Source organism: Pithys albifrons, chromosome 7 (genome assembly GCF_047495875.1).
Source record: "Pithys albifrons albifrons isolate INPA30051 chromosome 7, PitAlb_v1, whole genome shotgun sequence".
Classification (NCBI taxonomy): Eukaryota; Metazoa; Chordata; class Aves; order Passeriformes; family Thamnophilidae; genus Pithys; species Pithys albifrons.
This window is the reverse complement of record NC_092464.1, coordinates 487,947-503,553: the sequence shown is the minus strand read 5'-3', so window position 1 is coordinate 503,553 and position 15,607 is coordinate 487,947. Positions and strand designations below refer to the sequence as shown.

Below are 15,607 nucleotides of genomic sequence, written 5' to 3'. Positions count from 1 at the left end.
TGCTCTGGGTGTGTGAGTGTGACTGTGTCGTGGTCACATCTGACAGAGCTCCACAGCCACGTGTACAGGACAGCTCCATGACCATCTTTCACAGGCTGTTGTGGGGTATCTGCCTTCCTGTGGAGTTAGAAGAGATTTTTCAGCCTCCTTCATCTCCTGCTCAGGGGCTGTGTTCTCCTTCCAGCCTGCCTTGTCCTCTGAGTTCCATTGCTACACCATTCACCTCCCAGTTTCGCTGCATTGTTGGTTTTTTTTGGTCATTTCTCCTTTCTTCCCCTGCTTTTGGAATAAGCTAGAGGGTTTTCACTGTTTAAATGATCATTCTGGGAGGGATTTTAAAGCCAGAGTGAGTCTCAAGGACCAGAGGAGGTCTGCCTTAGTCCTCTGACCAAACTTTCACATGGCCTTTTGTCTTTGGATTTCAAAATACCAAGATTTCACAATGTCTGACCTAATCATACTGAGGCTGCTTGTACCTGCAGCCACTGCTGGAGTATCACTGGTGAGGAGTTTGGGAATTAGGAACGTCCTGGTGCCTGGGGACAGACCAGTTCCATGGGAACGTCCCTGTACCTGGAAACAGCCCAGTGCCTGGGGGTAACTGGTGCCTGGGGACAGCCAAGTGCCTGGGAACATCCTGGTTCCTCTGAACATTCCGGTGCCTGGAGCATTCCAGTGCCGGGGACAGCCCAGTGCGTGGCTGACAGCATGGCAGGGCTGCCCATGCCCCAGAGTGCAGGTACCAGACTACCTGCAGGTTTAGTCAGGGTTCTTGTCTGAATGTTCCTGTGCACAGAAGGGCCTGGAGGTGGCTTAAGGACCAGAAGTGATGGTTGCTGCCTTGATCTTGTATTACCTTCCAGGGCTTCCCCGTGGCACTGGGGGTCTGGAATGGCTTAGGAAGCATCATCCCTGCATGTGTCTTGCCGTGCACAGGTGCAGGATCTGCGGAACGGCTGCCCTCACAGGATTTGTGGCACTGCTGCCCTCTCACAGGACCCACGGCACAGCTGCCCTCCCAGGACCCATGGCACAGCTGCCCTCACAGGATTTGTGGCACTGCTGCCCTCACAGGATTTGTTGCACTGCTGCCCTCTCACAGGACCCATGGCACAGCTGCCCTTCCGGGGTCCATGGCACAGCTGCCCTCACAGGATTTGTGGCACAGCTGCCCTCACAGGACCCATGGCACAGCTGCCCTCACAGGATTTGTGGCACAGCTGCCCTCACAGGATTTGTGGCACAGCTGCCCTCACAGGACCCATGGCACAGCTGCCCTCACAGGATTTGTGGCACAGCTGCCCTCACAGGACCCATGGCACAGCTGCCCTCACAGGATTTGTGGCACTGCTGCCCTCACAGGACCCGTGGCACTGCTGCCCTCCCAGGACCCATGGCACAGCTGCCCTCACAGGGTCCATGGCACAGCTGCCCTCACAGGGTCCATGGCACAGCTTGCCCTCACAGGACCCATGGCACAGCTTGCCCTCACAGGACCCATGGCACTGCTGCCCTCCCAGGACCCATGGCACAGCTGCCCTCACAGGACCCATGGCACGGCTGCCCTCACAGGACCCATGGCACAGCTGCCAATGCCACAGGGCTGGCAGTGATTCGGTGCTCGATTTTTGTCCTTGGTGGGCAAGGACGTGGCCACCTGTGCCACGAGGCCATGCCCTGTTTGGGTGACATGGGCTTGACCCCATGTGTGGGAGGGAGGCATTTGCTTCAGCGCTGCATCCCGGGGTGGGGAAAAGGCAGCAGTTTCCTCGTCAGCAGCTCGAGGTTTGCAGCAGGACCCGAGCTGGGGGTGCAGTGTGGGAGGAGGGAGGGAGCTGGTGCTGGAGTCGGGCTCCTCTGTGCCTGCTGTTTGCTTCCTGGCTGGTGTTAACTCTCTGATGTCTGGGCCTGTTCCTCCTCTCCATGGAAACTGTAGGGAACAACCTGTTCTGAGGCACCTCTTGCCTTGGAAAGTCAGTCAGCCTGTCAGGTGTCAAACTGCGCTTTGCACTGAGAAAGGGCATGGGCAACGAGCAGGGCAGGGCATGGTGGCCCAGCTGGCAGTGAGGGCCTGTGCTGGAGCTCAGACTGGAGCAGAGCTGGCTGTGCTGGAGCTCAGACTGGAGCAGAGCTGGCTGTGGTGGAGCTCAGACTGGAGCCATACTGGCTGTGCTGGAGCTCAAACTGGAGTTGTGCTGGCTGTGCTGGAGCTCAGACTGGAGCTGTTCTGGCTGTGCTGGAGCTCAGACTGGAGCTGTTCTGGCTGTGCTGAAGCTCAGACTGGGAGCTCCTGTCTGTGTCCTGAGACCCTGGGGATGTACAGGGGCTGCGGGATGGGTGGGGGTTTGTCAGTGGAGAGTGTTGAGGACGTTGTCTCTTGAGAACGGGGTTGTTGGGGTGGTTGGGGTGACTAGGAAGGGTTACCACAGCGGAACTGTGTGGTGTGTGATGCTGCATCCCATGGCAATGCTGGCTGTGTGGGGTGCTGAGCCCCATGGCAGTGCTGGCTGTGTGGGGTGCTGAGCCCCATGGCAGTGCTGGCTGTATGGGGTGCTGAGCCCCATGGCAATGCTGGCTGTATGGGGTGCTGAGCCCCATGGCAGTGCTGGCTGTGTGGGGTGCTGAGCCCCATGGCAGTGCTGGCTGTGTGGGGTGCTGAGCCCCATGGCAGTGCTGGCTGTGTGCGATGCTGCATCCCATGGCAATGCTGGCTGTATGGGGTGCTGAGCCCCATGGCAGTGCTGGCTGTGTGGGGTGCTGAGCCCCATGGCAGTGCTGGCTGTGTGGGGTGCTGAGCCCCATAACTGAGCCCAGAGCCTGTGGTGGGACTCAGCGTGAACGTGTCCCCCAGCTCAGGGTCAGGGGACGCCTCCGTCTCCTTCTCCCTCCTGCTGGGCCGAGGATGGCTCTGTCCTGGCCTCTCGGGGCAGCAGGCAGGGCCTGGCCCCGCCACCGCCCCCGAGTGACGGTGTTGCTGACGCGGTGGCAGCGTGGGCTGTGACGTGGGACTGCGGGGTCTGTGGCGCTGCCCCCCGTGGCTGGGCCGCCGAGCCTGCGCCCCCGGACGCTCTGCTTTGGCACAGCCTCATCTGTATTCCTGGTGCATGGCCTAGCCGGCTGGAGCTGGTCTGCGGAGCCTGGCAGCCCCGGCGCCATCCTGGCACAGCACTCGGGGTCCTCCTGTGGCTGCGGGGGCTCAGCCACCATCCATGGCATTGTGCAGAGCCCTCCTGCTCCGCTGCTCCAGCTGGATGGCCTGTGCTGGGGGTCCTGGGTGCCCCACAGCCTGCCCATGTGGTGTGTTCACCTGTTCTGCACCGTGTCCTCCCTGGTTTTGTCCCTGGCTGTGATGCTTAGCCTGGTCCCCTGCGCACAATCCCACCGCTGGCACGCTCTGCGCAGGGCTCTCATCCTCGGGCACTCACAGTCCCGGTGGCACGTGGGGCCCAAGTGTGGCTGGTATCTGTCATGTGCTCCTGGTCTGCTTCTGCCCACTGCCAGGGCACTGGGAACCTGCGGGGCCATCCATGCTGGGAACCTCATCCCTCATCCCCAGATGCCGAGGCAGTGCCAGTCCCTTGTTCACACTGGATGTGTGGGGCCGCAGGGGTTCTCCCAGACTTGGGCTCCCCTGCAGAGGGACAGAGGGACAAAAAAGGGACAACACCTTCAAAGCCAGGAGGGATGGTGCGTGCAGGTGTCCCATTACCAGCTGGACATCTCCTGCCAACACAATCTTCATACCTGCAGACCTCCAAAGCAGCAATACCCAGTACCTCTTGGGTCTGTGGAAGCAGTGATACCAGTGCATTGGGTCTGGGAGAGCACAGGAACACCAGTGCATTGGGTCTGGGAGAGCACAGGAGCACCAGTGCATTGGGTCTGGGAGAGCACAGGAGCACCAGTGCTGTGGGGTCTGGGAGAGCACAGGAACACCAGTGCTGTGGGGTCTGGGAGAGCACAGGAGCACCAGTGCATTGGGTCTGGGAGAGCACAGGAACACCAGTGCATTGGGTCTGGGAGAGCACAGGAGCACCAGTGCATTGGGTCTGGGAGAGCACAGGAGCACCAGTGCTGTGGGGTCTGGGAGAGCACAGGAGCACCAGTGCATTGGGTCTGGGAGAGCACAGGAACACCAGTGCATTGGGTCTGGGAGAGCACAGGAGCACCAGTGCTGTGGGGTCTGGGAGAGCACAGGAGCACCAGTGCTGTGGGGTCTGGGAGAGCACAGGAACACCAGTGCATTGGGTCTGGGAGAGCACAGGAACACCAGTGCATTGGGTCTGGGAGAGCACAGGAACACCAGTGCATTGGGTCTGGGAGAGCACAGGAGCACCAGTGCATTGGGTCTGGGAGAGCACAGTGGAGCTTTTGATCATGGTTCAGACTCCTTTTCACTTTCGAGGCTGCACTCTGACTGTCCCACCAGGGCCAGCCAGCACTGGAAAGTTCTCTGTCTCTTGGACTCTTCCTGTGCAGCTGTTGTTGAGCCTTTCATGGATTATGTTAATTTGAGCCAGATGTTCATGGCCATAATATTTGTACCATGCTTGTAACTCACAGAAGTGCTGATAAGAGACCAACTTGCTTCTGTCCCCAGGCACCAACCATGGGTCAGATTGCCAAAGCCTGATGTCCCTGTTACTTCCTGGCTCTTGGAGATGCTTCTGGAGCCCTGTGTGGTGCCAGGAACTCTGGCTGAGCCGCTGCCCACGGGGTGGGTGAGCTGTCACCTGCCATTTGCGTTACACACGCATACAGCACCAGTCCAACCCAGTGTGGTCATGGCATGAACTGTGGCCAGAGAAGAGATGTGTAAAGGCGTGTGGGGCGTTTCAGTGGTGGCTGTCCCCAGACACTGGTGGCCTCTGGTCTCGTTCTCAGTAGTTCCTCCATTGGTGGAGGGCTGGGACAGCCAGAGCCAAGACCTGGCGGGGTTTGAGCCCATCCGTGGGTGCAAGTGTCCTGCAGTCCTTGACCTCAGATCTTGGAATGGGGCTCTGTTTTAGATTATTTCAGATGTAGGAATAATGTCAAAGGAATCATATCAATGCACATATCAGTGCACAGAGTGTATGAAAACCTTTGCCTCAAAACAGCCTAGTTAGGTAAAGACACCATTATGCCGTTACTGTGGTAAAGACCAGTGTCTTACTGGGATGCAGCAGGACAGCTGTTGTACCTGTATGTCTCTTGGGATGCTGGAGGCCCCGGCTGAGTGTTGTGCCTTCATTCTGGCTCTGTGTTTAAGAAAGATGGTGACAAACTGCAGAGAATTGAGGGGCTGCATTAAAAACAGAAATACGGTCCCTAGTGGGGTAGGGAAGGGGACGTCATCAGCTGAGGGGAACTCTGTGTTTCTCAGTAGGTTTTAAGGGAGATTTGAAGGAGGTCACTGGAGCAGGAAAAGCTGGAGCAGGAAGGAGGGCACAGGGCTGGAGAAGGGGGGCTTGGGGAGGCCGTAGGGGTGAGTCAGACAGACCCAGCATGGCCGGTCCCACCTCAGTGAGCAGTGTGTGCTGCGTTGCCTCTCCAGCAGACAGTCTGTGCTTCAGCGACACCTCACAGCCAGAACCTGCCAGAATATTTTAAAAAGCTGAGACTCGTATGGAAGGGGAACCATCTGGTGCTGTCGGAGCACGCGTTAAATGCAGGATTTGGGAAGGGATGGATATAGACAGTTCTGTCTTCCTATAGGAACAACTTTGCATCCTTGGGAGCACAGAGCTGTGCCAGGCATGGTGTTAAGGAGCTCGGGAGGCTGCTGCCCTGGTTCCCTGCCCAGGGGCAGGTACATGTTCCTAAGGTGTCCCTGACAGGTTGGCCCTTACAGCCCAGTCCCTGTAGCCAGCCCCGTCTGGTGTTCACCACTTTGGAAGACATTCCCTTGTAATTGCTTCCTGCAGAATTCCTCATCCTCGCTGCAGTGCGGCAGCTCCGGGAGACGGGACGGCAGATGCTGTGGATGCGAGTTGGATCCAGTCTGGCAGCTCGTGTGTTCCTGTGACCTTGGCACAGATGGCAGAGGCAGCTCTGGCGGGTTGTCAGGCGCCTTCTGCTCGGTCACAGGTACCGGTGCCCATTGGCTTGGGAGGGAGGGGAGCGGCGTGTCCATCGCCTGCCCACCGCATGGCCATGGTGTGGGGAGGGGCAGCGCTGAGCTGCTGCTCCGTGTGGCTGGCAGTGGGTACTGGGGCGAGGAACTGCCGGGGTAGAGCTGGAACTGTCTGACAGGTGTGAACACCCAGGGGAAGAGCAGAATGTGCATCCTTGGGAGGAGTTCTGGGTGGGAACTCTGCTCTCATGCACCGGGATGGGGGTCTGTGGTACTGACAGGGGGCGAAGGCAGAGGGTGGGAACTGTGGGCTGGGGAGAGGATAAAGAAGGGAGGGGAAGGGGCTTGGCTGAGGTGCTGGCTGTGCTGTGGGGAGGGGAAGGACTGAAGATGAGGTTTTGCTGTGTCCCAGAGCTAGGTGCCTCCAGAGAACTGGAAATGGGCCTGACCGTGGAGGAGGATGAGGGATCAAAGAGAGAACAAAGTCCAACAAGGTGATGCGATTTCCAGAGTCGAGGCAGCAGAGTCAAAAACTCCTGTGTGACGAGGGGGTAAAAGAGGTGCTGATGTTAAGGTGTTCCCTGAAGAGACCTGGAGAGGCAGAGGACCTGGGTTGGGTCCGCAGCTGGGGCTTTCAGAAAGGTAAAAATAGTTTAAGGGGGAGTCAAGCATCTTTTTTTCTCCCCAGAGAGAGCACAGATCATGCTGGAACAGCGAAGAAGGAAAGCCAGGGAGAGGAAAAAGGTGTTGGGAAAAAGGAGGAGGGCCCTGGGGCGGTGCTGGAGACGGTCTGCAGGCAGTAATGGGGATTGCTGGGGAAGAGGTGGAGGACGTGCTGCAGTGAGTACTCTGGAAGAAGCGGCCTGGAAGGAGGGTCAGCGTTTAGCAATGGTAGGTTTGATGGAGGAAATGGACTTTGCTGTGGAAGGAGACAGGAGCTCTGTCGGCGGTGGTTACACTGGTCCCGGTGTCCTGTGCCCTGGCCACTCTCTGTGGGAGGCTGCGGGTCGGGAGGGCTCTGCGGGTCGGTGTTCCAGGGTGCGGGTGCTCCGGGGTGCCAGTGCTCCCGGAGATCCGTACTGAGGCTTCCCAGGTGTCCCTGAGCACTGCGCGGCTCTTCGGCTTCGGGCAGCTGCTGGGGCGTTCGCTGGCACGGCACAAGGTTAGGAAGGGTGAGAAGACGGCAGGCACGGCTGGGTCTGGGTGCAGGGACGGTGCGGACGGGTCGGGAGTCTGTGCGCCCGGAGCGGGGGAACCCGGCGGGAGAGGGGGCAGCCGGGGGCGCGGGGCCACCGCGAGGGGCGGGACGGGACGGGACGGAGCCGCCGCAGGGATGCGTGTGCGTGTGTGCTGGTGCGCGGATCCCGGGGCCGGCCCTGCGGGGATCCCGGGGCCGCTCTCAGTGCCGGCCCTGCTGGGATCCCGGGGCCGCTCCCGGGGCAGCAGCGGCGAGCGGGAGCGCAGCGCCCCCTGGCGGGCACGGCCGGCCCGTTCCCGTTCCTGATCCCGCGCTCGGCGCTGCCCCGGCGGGGCTTGGGCCGTTCCTGATCCCGGCGCTCGGCGCTGTCCCGGCGGGGCTTGGGCCGTTCCTGATCCCGGCGCTCGGCGCTGCCCCGGCGGGGCTCGGGCCGTTCCTGATCCCGGGGCTCGGCGCTGCCCCGGCGGGGCTCGGACCGTTCCTGATCCCGGGGCTCGGCGCTGCCCCGGCGGGGCTCGGACCGTTCCTGATCCCGGGGCTCGGCGCTGCCCCGGCGGGTCTGGGCTGCCCTTGTCCCGGTGAGCGTCCCGCCCCGGCGGGTCTGGGCTGGCCAGGCAGCGCCGTCGCTCCCCGGTGCGGGCTGTCCCACGGGCACCAGCGCGGCCAGGCGGTGACAGGGACCGGCCGTGCTCTGCCCCGGGGCCGCAGCCCTGGGACGGGTCCGCCGCTCCTCCCCGCTCTCGGTGCCGTCGGGGCTCGCGGAGGGCGCGGCGGGCGGGGCGGCCCCGGCCCCCGCCCCATCCCCACCGCGGCCCCGGCCCGTTCCGGGGCGGGTCGGCCCAGCCCCGCGCTGGCGGCGCCGAGCACGGCCCGGACATGCGGGCGCGCCGTGGGAGCCCCGCGCCGGCGGCGGAGAGCGGCGGGCGCGGGGCCATGGGGCAGCCCCGCCGCTGAGCATGGCCGAGGGCTGGCGCTGGGCCGGGCCGGGCCGGGGCGCTCCGCGACCGAGCCCCCGCCGCGCCGTCAGCGTCTGCGAGTCGCTGGACCTGCAGGGCGTCCCCGCCGTCCAGGCCGCGCTCGGCGCCGCGCAGCAGCAGCGCCGGCGGCCCAAGAGCTTTTGCGCGGCGGGGAACGGACTGTCCGGGGCGCTGCTGCCGCCGCCGCCCCCCGCCCGCGCCCGCGCCGGCCTCCTGGACCTGCTCCGGCTGCGCTCGCCCCGCAGGCAGAGCCCCGAGGGCGACAGCGACGGCCCCGACGGGGCGCAGCGCCCGCGCCCCAGCAGCATGACCTTCCTGCCCACCGCCCGCCCGTCGCAGCCCGCCGAGAGCCCCGGGTTCCTCCGGGGGGGCTCCCTCTGGGGCAGCCGCCGCTGGAACCTTTTTGGGGGCAGCAGCTGGAGCGGCTCCAGCCCCAGGAAGAACTTCAGCTCCCTGCGGAAAAGCTTCAGCTTCCGCCTGCGCCGGGGACACGAGCTGCGGCGCTCCGAGTCCGGGGGGCTCCTGCGCCCTGCTCGCCTGCGGACCAAGAGCGAGGGGGACGCCAGCTCCCTGCACACCTGCCCCAGCAAGCGGGACCTGCTCTACCCGGAGCTGGCCAGGGTCGGGGGCCGGCTGCACACTGATCCTGCACAAACTGGGGGATTCTGGAAACTCCTCACCAGCCGCTTCCGAAGGCGGGAGCGCAGCAGCACTGGCAGCACGTGCCACAAGGACCCCCACGATGCTGTCGAGCCCATCCTCCTGGGCGGGGTTCCGCTGCGGGTGCTGGGTAAGTGGGCACAGGAGCGATGCTGAGCTGGTGAGAACCCCTTGCACCTGCAGAGCCTGTGGGGACAGATGGCTGCAGCCTCTCACAGCCGAGGTCTTGGGCTGGGCATGGGCACTCGGTTCTGTCCCACTGCCCTGGGGTTTGTGCTCAGCTGTGGTGAGGTCATATGAGTGTTCCCAAGGCTGTGTCGTGCTCCAGTTCCCAGTGCTGTGGGCACTGCCCTGGCTGGCGGTGCCAGAGCAGCCACGCTGTGGCAGGCTCGGAGGAAGGAGGTGCTCTGGGGTCTGGTTCCCCTGCCGGCCACACACGTGGGAGCTGAGCACATGTGTCCCATGCCCTGCTTGACTCCGTGCTGTTCCAGCAAGGGCAGGAGGGCTGAGCCTCGTGCAGTGGTGTTGGGGGAGTGAAGGCTTGGTGGGAGGGCAAGTGGAGTGCTGTTGGTGGGCTCCTGAGCAAGTGGGGCTGTTGGGGAGGTTGCCAGAGCGGAGGTGCAGAGCAGCACGGGGGCTCAAGGAGCACAGAAATAGGCGTGGGCACCCCTCCTGCGGGCAGCTCTCTGGTGCCAGGCCCCATCCAGACGGTGCTTTCCTGGGATCGTCCTCTAGGCCGAGCAGAGCCAAGGTGGTTTGGAGTGTGGGATGCCCTCTGGCTGTGGGACAGCTTCTGGGGAACAGAACAGGGGTGGCATCCCCAGTGATGAGACAGGGGGACAGGACCACCAGGGGCGCTGGACACTCGATGGGGACTGGCAGCTGAAGCAGCTCTCGGGTGCTCAATCCCAGTGTCTAGTGGGGGGTTCTCCAGCGCCGGGGCTGTGTGGGGCCTCAGCAGGCACTGCATGGGCTGTGCCTCTGTGCCCTGTCCCCTTCCAAGCGCAGCGGAAGGAGCTGCGGGCGAGCCCTGCGGCCTGGCAGGGCTGGGAGACGAGAGCAGCAGCCACAGCTTTTTAAGGCATGGAACGCTGAAGCTGGGGCTGGGCCGGGCCCCGCTGTCCGCTCCCGGTGGGGCCTCCTTGCGTTCCATCGCTCTGCTCTGTGTCCGGGCGTTGTGGAGGCGGTTCCCACTTGGCTCCTGGTGGAGGGACGGCTGGGGGCTGGCAGGCTCCCCAGGGAGCACGCACCCTCCCGAGGAACCAGCGCACTCACTCCTGAGCCAGTGGTTGCCCAGGGTGGCGTCGTACCCAGGCCACTCCAGGAGGGCGGGTCTGCAGGGACCAGAACAAGGGAGCAGCTCTGTTGCTGCCCAGAGTGCTCAGGGGCTCCTTTAGCCAGCCCCTCGTGTCCCTGGGGCTTGCTGTGCCCCAGGGGAGGGATTCAGAGTCCCGGTGGGTGCGAGGGCTGCCCATGTGCTGCCACGGGGCAAAGGGCCAGGGATGCTCTGTGCTGGCAGGGCACCCCGGCTGGGTGCTGGCTGGGTGGCGGGAGGTTCCCAGGCGAGGGGAGGCTGCGCTCATGGCTGGGGAATGTGGGTGTATGCGGGCAGGGAGGGCCGAGCCCTGCCCCTGCAGCGGGGGCCTGTTCCTGCTTGCCAGTGGCTTCCAGCGGAGGCTGCGCCAGCAGCCGGCCCGGCGGCCACGTTCCCAGGGGAGCAGCTGAGGCTGAGCACTCGGCTGGTGTCCTCACCCTCACTTCGCTGCTCCGTGGGGTGGGTGGGGGCTCCTGTAGGACCCATCTGCAGGAGACCCTGCAGAGGATTCCATGCGGAGCACTGTGGGATGCTTGGGTCCCCTCCAGCCGTGACCAGCCAGCTCATGCAGGACCACTGCTTGTCACAAGGATTAGTGTTTGCTACCGTAGCTCGTGCTAGAGGCAAAGGCTCAGGGATGACCTTTGCAGGCTGCCCCTGGCACTCCGGCTCGTTGTGTCAGAGTGAGCCCTTTCCTGGGGCTACAGAGCTCACCCTGGGTTTGGTCGAACTGAGAACACCATTCATTACCTACCTTGTACCTGCACAGCCCTGGTAGCCGCCAGACTTGTGTCCTTCTGGGGACTGTGAGGTGTGAAGAGGCAGCTGTGAAGTCTGCAGAGCAAAGGACCTGCTGCTTGTCCTTTCTCATGCCGTGCCTTCCCTTGTCTCTCCGCTCAGCACGTTGGTCCATGCGCCGTGGCTCGCTCCGGTGGGAGCTGAGCTGTGGGCCCCTGAGCCTGGGCTGGAGGACAACAGCCTTAGTGCTGCTCTGGCAGAGCTGCTCAGGAGGTCTCATCTCTGCCTCATCCCTGTTCCAGCCTTGCAGGTCAGTGGCGTTCCAAACACCCTCTTGACATCCCACAGACTTTGATGCTGCCCACCTTGCCCTGGGAAGGGAGCTGGTGGAGCCCCAGCTCGTCCTCCCAGGGGGTGCAGCTGCAGCTGCGGTTATCAGTGCTTGGAAAAGCTGGATGTAGGAGTCCCGGCAGAGAGCCAAGCCAGCACTCTCCCTGTTTCCAGAACCTGGAGTGGTTTGTTTACGGCACGCTGTGATACCCACCCAGCACTGTGCTCTGCATCCAAACATACCCACAGAGAGCTGGGGGATGCTCTGAGTGCTGCTCCCAGGCCTGGGGGGACTTGGCTGGGACTGAGCACAGGGAGGGGTGATGGGGGATTTTTAGGGTTTGTTACCCCAAAAAGATATAAAGGGCTGGTCCTTGTGTAACAGGCAAAGGAGGGCAAGAGCCCTTGGGACTAGAGAGCAAAGTCAACACAGAGTCTGCCCAGCTTGGACTGATCCAGGTGGTCATGGCTGGTGGTTCAGAGGAACATTTCTAGGTAGCCAGGTGTTGGCTGGTGCTGTTCCATAGAGGCTCTTTAATAGGTATGGGCTTGGGAAAACTGGACTAGTTGGGGATTGGAGTTGTCCCTGTGCGTGAGGGACTGTGTGATGAGCACAGCATCTCTCATGGCTCAGGAAGCATTCCTCACCAAAGGGAATGACCTGAAGTTGTGTCAGGGAGGTCTAGGTTAGATATTAGGAAAATATTCCTTCCCCTAGGGAGTGGTTGGGCACTGAACAGGCTCCCGAGGGCAGTGGTCATGACCCCAGGGCTGCCAGAGCTCAGGGAGTGTTTGGACAGTGCTCTCAGGCACATGGTGGGATTTTTGGGGTGTCCTGTGTGGGGCTGAGTTGGACTTGGTGATCCTTGGGGGTCCTTCCCAGCTCAGGATATTCTGTGATCACAGCCATGTGCCCTCTTCCAGAGAGCCTTAGCCTGCTTTTTGAGGTGCCTTCCTTTACTCTCCTGTGTGGAGAACTGATGTGCAGGGCAAGTGAGGGAAAGCTCCTGGGAGAAGAGGAGGGTGTTTTCTCATGGATCAGGTGAAGTTTGCATAGTGAGTTGGGTAGGTCATGATAAGTATCACCTCGTGTTGGTACCTGCCTCGACTGAGCTGGGAGCGTTGGTGGGGCTGGAAATGCCTCCGATGCTGAGGCCAGAATGGTGCCTGTGCTTCAGAAATGCTTGGGAGGTCTAGAAGGTTGTCAGGGAAGGAGTTGTTTGGACAATGCTCTGTAAGACCCAGCTCTCTGGATGAGGTCAGAGTGTGCAGTGGGTACAGAGGTGTCTGACTGCAGTTACAGGCAGCCCTAGGGAGAGGGAACTCCAAACCCAGCTCCTTCAGTGTTCATCTACTGGCACTTGTGGGGTTGCAGAGCTGGATCTGAGCTCGGGCACTTTGGGAACAGGTTTTTTGCTGGCGAGGTGCATCCTGTGCTGGGCAGCAGAGAGTTGCCTGTCTCTCTGTGTCACCCTGCTTGATTCTCCCTTCTGCCCTTCTGTCCTGCCATCGCAGCAGGGTTTTGTTTGGGTCTTTGCTCTGCCAGTATTTGGACAGGGACTGGAAAGCATTAGGTGCTGAGAGGTTGAAATAGCTGGATCTTCCTGAGTCCACACTGACAGCAGAGCCTCGTGACAGCAACTCCTGCTGCATGTGGAATGGTGATGGAGCAAGGGTGGCAATTCTTAATTGTGCCCTGTTTCACTGGGAAACATGGAATTGTCTCCTTTCACTGCTGCAGAGTATTCAGAGCTCTGGTGAGATAATCCGTGCTGAGATCATATCCAATAGCAGGTTTTTGCACTGGCTCAGCGCTGGCTGGAACACTGGCCATGCCTGTGCTGTTCCTCAGCCTAGAGAAATCCCTCTCCTGCCAGCATTGCCAGGGCTGAGGTTTTATCAGCCTGGCCCAGGAAGGGTGGCTGTGCCCAGGAAGGGTGGCTGTGCCCAAGCACACTGCCTCTGTTGCCCTTTCATCTGCGGGTGTGGGCAGGTGGGTCTCTTGGATATGATTTGTGTGGCCTCTGCCGTGTTTGCGCAGCCTCTGACCTGGTTTCAAGCCTGGGTTTAGTGTCCAGAGTTGCAGTGTCCAAGGGAGTTCCACTGTGGCTTGGATAATGAGTTGGTTAATTATTAGTTGCTGCGTGGGAGACCAGATGTGTCTGGCACTGGCGCTTCTGGAGCTCAGGGTAGATGAACCTGCTGCGCATCCTCCTGTGGAGGGAGCAGTCGGAGTGAGAAGCTGGGCTTTGCCCCTCCAGCCCCTTCCTCCTCCTAGTTTTCCTGCAGCAAGTGGCTGTGGGTCTGTGGCTGAACCCCCTCTGAGTTGTCTGCAGGGCATGGGGAGCTGCAGTGTCCAGGCTGTGCCATGGAGGTGCTGGTTGTGCCTCCCTGGTATGTGACACCCTGTCCTGCAGCTGGGGCCTGATCTGTAGGTCCTGATGGTGTCCAGGATAACTGACTGACTGAGGGACATCAGCTACAGGGACTCTGCTTTATGTCCCTGGCTGCTCTTCTGCATGGCAGGGGATCTGTCCACCCTACTTTCCAAATTTCCATCTTCTGCAACAGAGCCACCTACACTGGGAAACCTCCATCAGCAGAAGATTCTGGACATAAGAGAATTAGCCTGAGTCTCCTTTTCCCAGGCTAGGCCAGACTGATCTCTCGTGTGGTTGTGTCGTGGAGCCAAGGACACTGTTGGACTGTGCTGAGGCTCTTGTGTAACTGTGGTGCCCTGAGCCCAGTGCTTCTTTTGGATACCCCTGGGGAAGGTGTTGAACTGCAGCACTGACAGTCTGGTCCCCTCTGTGTCATTAAAGAACAAAGGGGAGAGGGAGGCAGAGTGACCAGGTGTGCTTTTATATGGAATACCAGGATATGCAGCCAGTCCAGCAGTGAAGCTGATCCAGTAAATCGTGACTCCTTGATGCCACATGAACGCCAGTGCTGATGGGGAGGACAGTCTCTGGAGGTGTCACCTGCTGCAGGCAATCCCTGCTGAGCGACCTGGCACCAGGGACCATGGGGAAGGTGCTCACACCCACCTGCCTGCTGGGATTTGGGCTGGTGCCTTTGCTCCAGTCAGGTCACCAATAGCTCACTGAGTGCATTCATGTGGTTACTGCTTCATCCAGCAGATGATGGGGATCTTGTGTCTGTTTCAGTAGGGAATGGTGCCTGAGGGCTGGGCACCCCTGCACCCCCTCAGCATGGCACGTGGCTGGGGAGGGTCTGGCCACCCTGGAGGGAATGGTGCTGTTTGTGCAGAGCTCCCACACCCAAATTACCCTCCTGCAGCTGCAGACTCAGACCTTCCCTGTACTGCTCTGACATGTAACAGCTGTGTGGCACATGGGGTGTGTAATGTCACACCAGCAGGATTCGTAGCCGTGAGTGTAGGGGATTGCCACATGCTGCAGTTTGGAAGCAAAGGATCAACATTGGAGGGACAGAGCTGACAGCTGGGTCGTGTCACTGGTTTTCGGCTACCGAGTGCTTGACCTGTTGCTGTTTTGGGTTGAGAAGCTGCTCCTGAGGTGCCCTTTGACAACTGTGGTACCATCCATGTCTGCCCACACACGCAGCTGCTGGAGCCACCAGCGGAGGAGGGAAGTGAGCGTTAGAAATTGGGGTGGGGACTCCATGCTGGGAGGTATCTGAGGTCCGGAGCCGTCCCTGTGAGTGTGGGTGCAGGACACAGGGCACAGGGGACGTGAAAGATGAGTGATGAGGTGACTTGGGGCCTGCAGATTTGGACAGGTGTGGGTTCCCCAGGTGCTGGGGGGTTGTGCACATGTGTATGTCCTGTGCGTGGTGAGAGGGGGGGTAGTTGGTGTGTCCTGGGGCAGAGCAGCTCTTGTAAAAAGGACCAGGCTGGCATTTGCCGTGAACAGACTCAGTTGTGGTGTGGGCCCCACCCTGACATGTGGCAGTGGATTGTGCTCCAAACCCTCAGACCTTCCCAGACTGGCTGATCATCACAGAACCACAGAATCGCTGCAGTTGGAAGAGGCCTCTTCGACCATCGAGTCCAGCCATTCCCCAGCACTGCCAAGGCCACCACTGACCCATGTCCCCAAGTGCCACATCCACAGGGCTTTTAAATACCTCTGGCGATAGGGACTCCACCCCTGCCCTGGGCAGCTGTGCCAGGGCTGGACAGCTGTTTCAGAGAAGTTTTCCCCAATAGCCAACCTCAACCTTCCTTGGCACAGCTTGAAGCTGTTTCCTTTTGTCCTGTCAGGTCTTGATGGCTTTGTACCTTGTCCAGGTGGTAGATAGGAGGCTTCCCTTTGGGGTGCAGGCAGAGGGCACGTCTCTGCAGACACATA

The 15,607-nt window shown here is 61.0% G+C and overlaps 1 protein-coding gene across 3 annotated transcripts in view; it reads left to right on the top strand.

Annotated features, from left to right (window-relative positions):
- Positions 1-15,607, top strand: part of AGAP3 (ArfGAP with GTPase domain, ankyrin repeat and PH domain 3) — a 109,581-nt gene that overhangs the window by 25,503 nt on the left and 68,471 nt on the right. Inside the window, exon 1 of one of the 3 annotated variants that reach the window (XM_071559582.1) lies at positions 8,105-9,020. The exons of the other annotated variants lie outside the window; for them this stretch is intronic. Coding sequence (XP_071415683.1) covers positions 8,210-9,020 — 811 coding nt within the window. The 5' untranslated portion in view covers positions 8,105-8,209. Of the gene's footprint in view, positions 1-8,104; positions 9,021-15,607 lie in introns of those variants that run through there. 3 annotated transcript variants of the gene reach the window in all.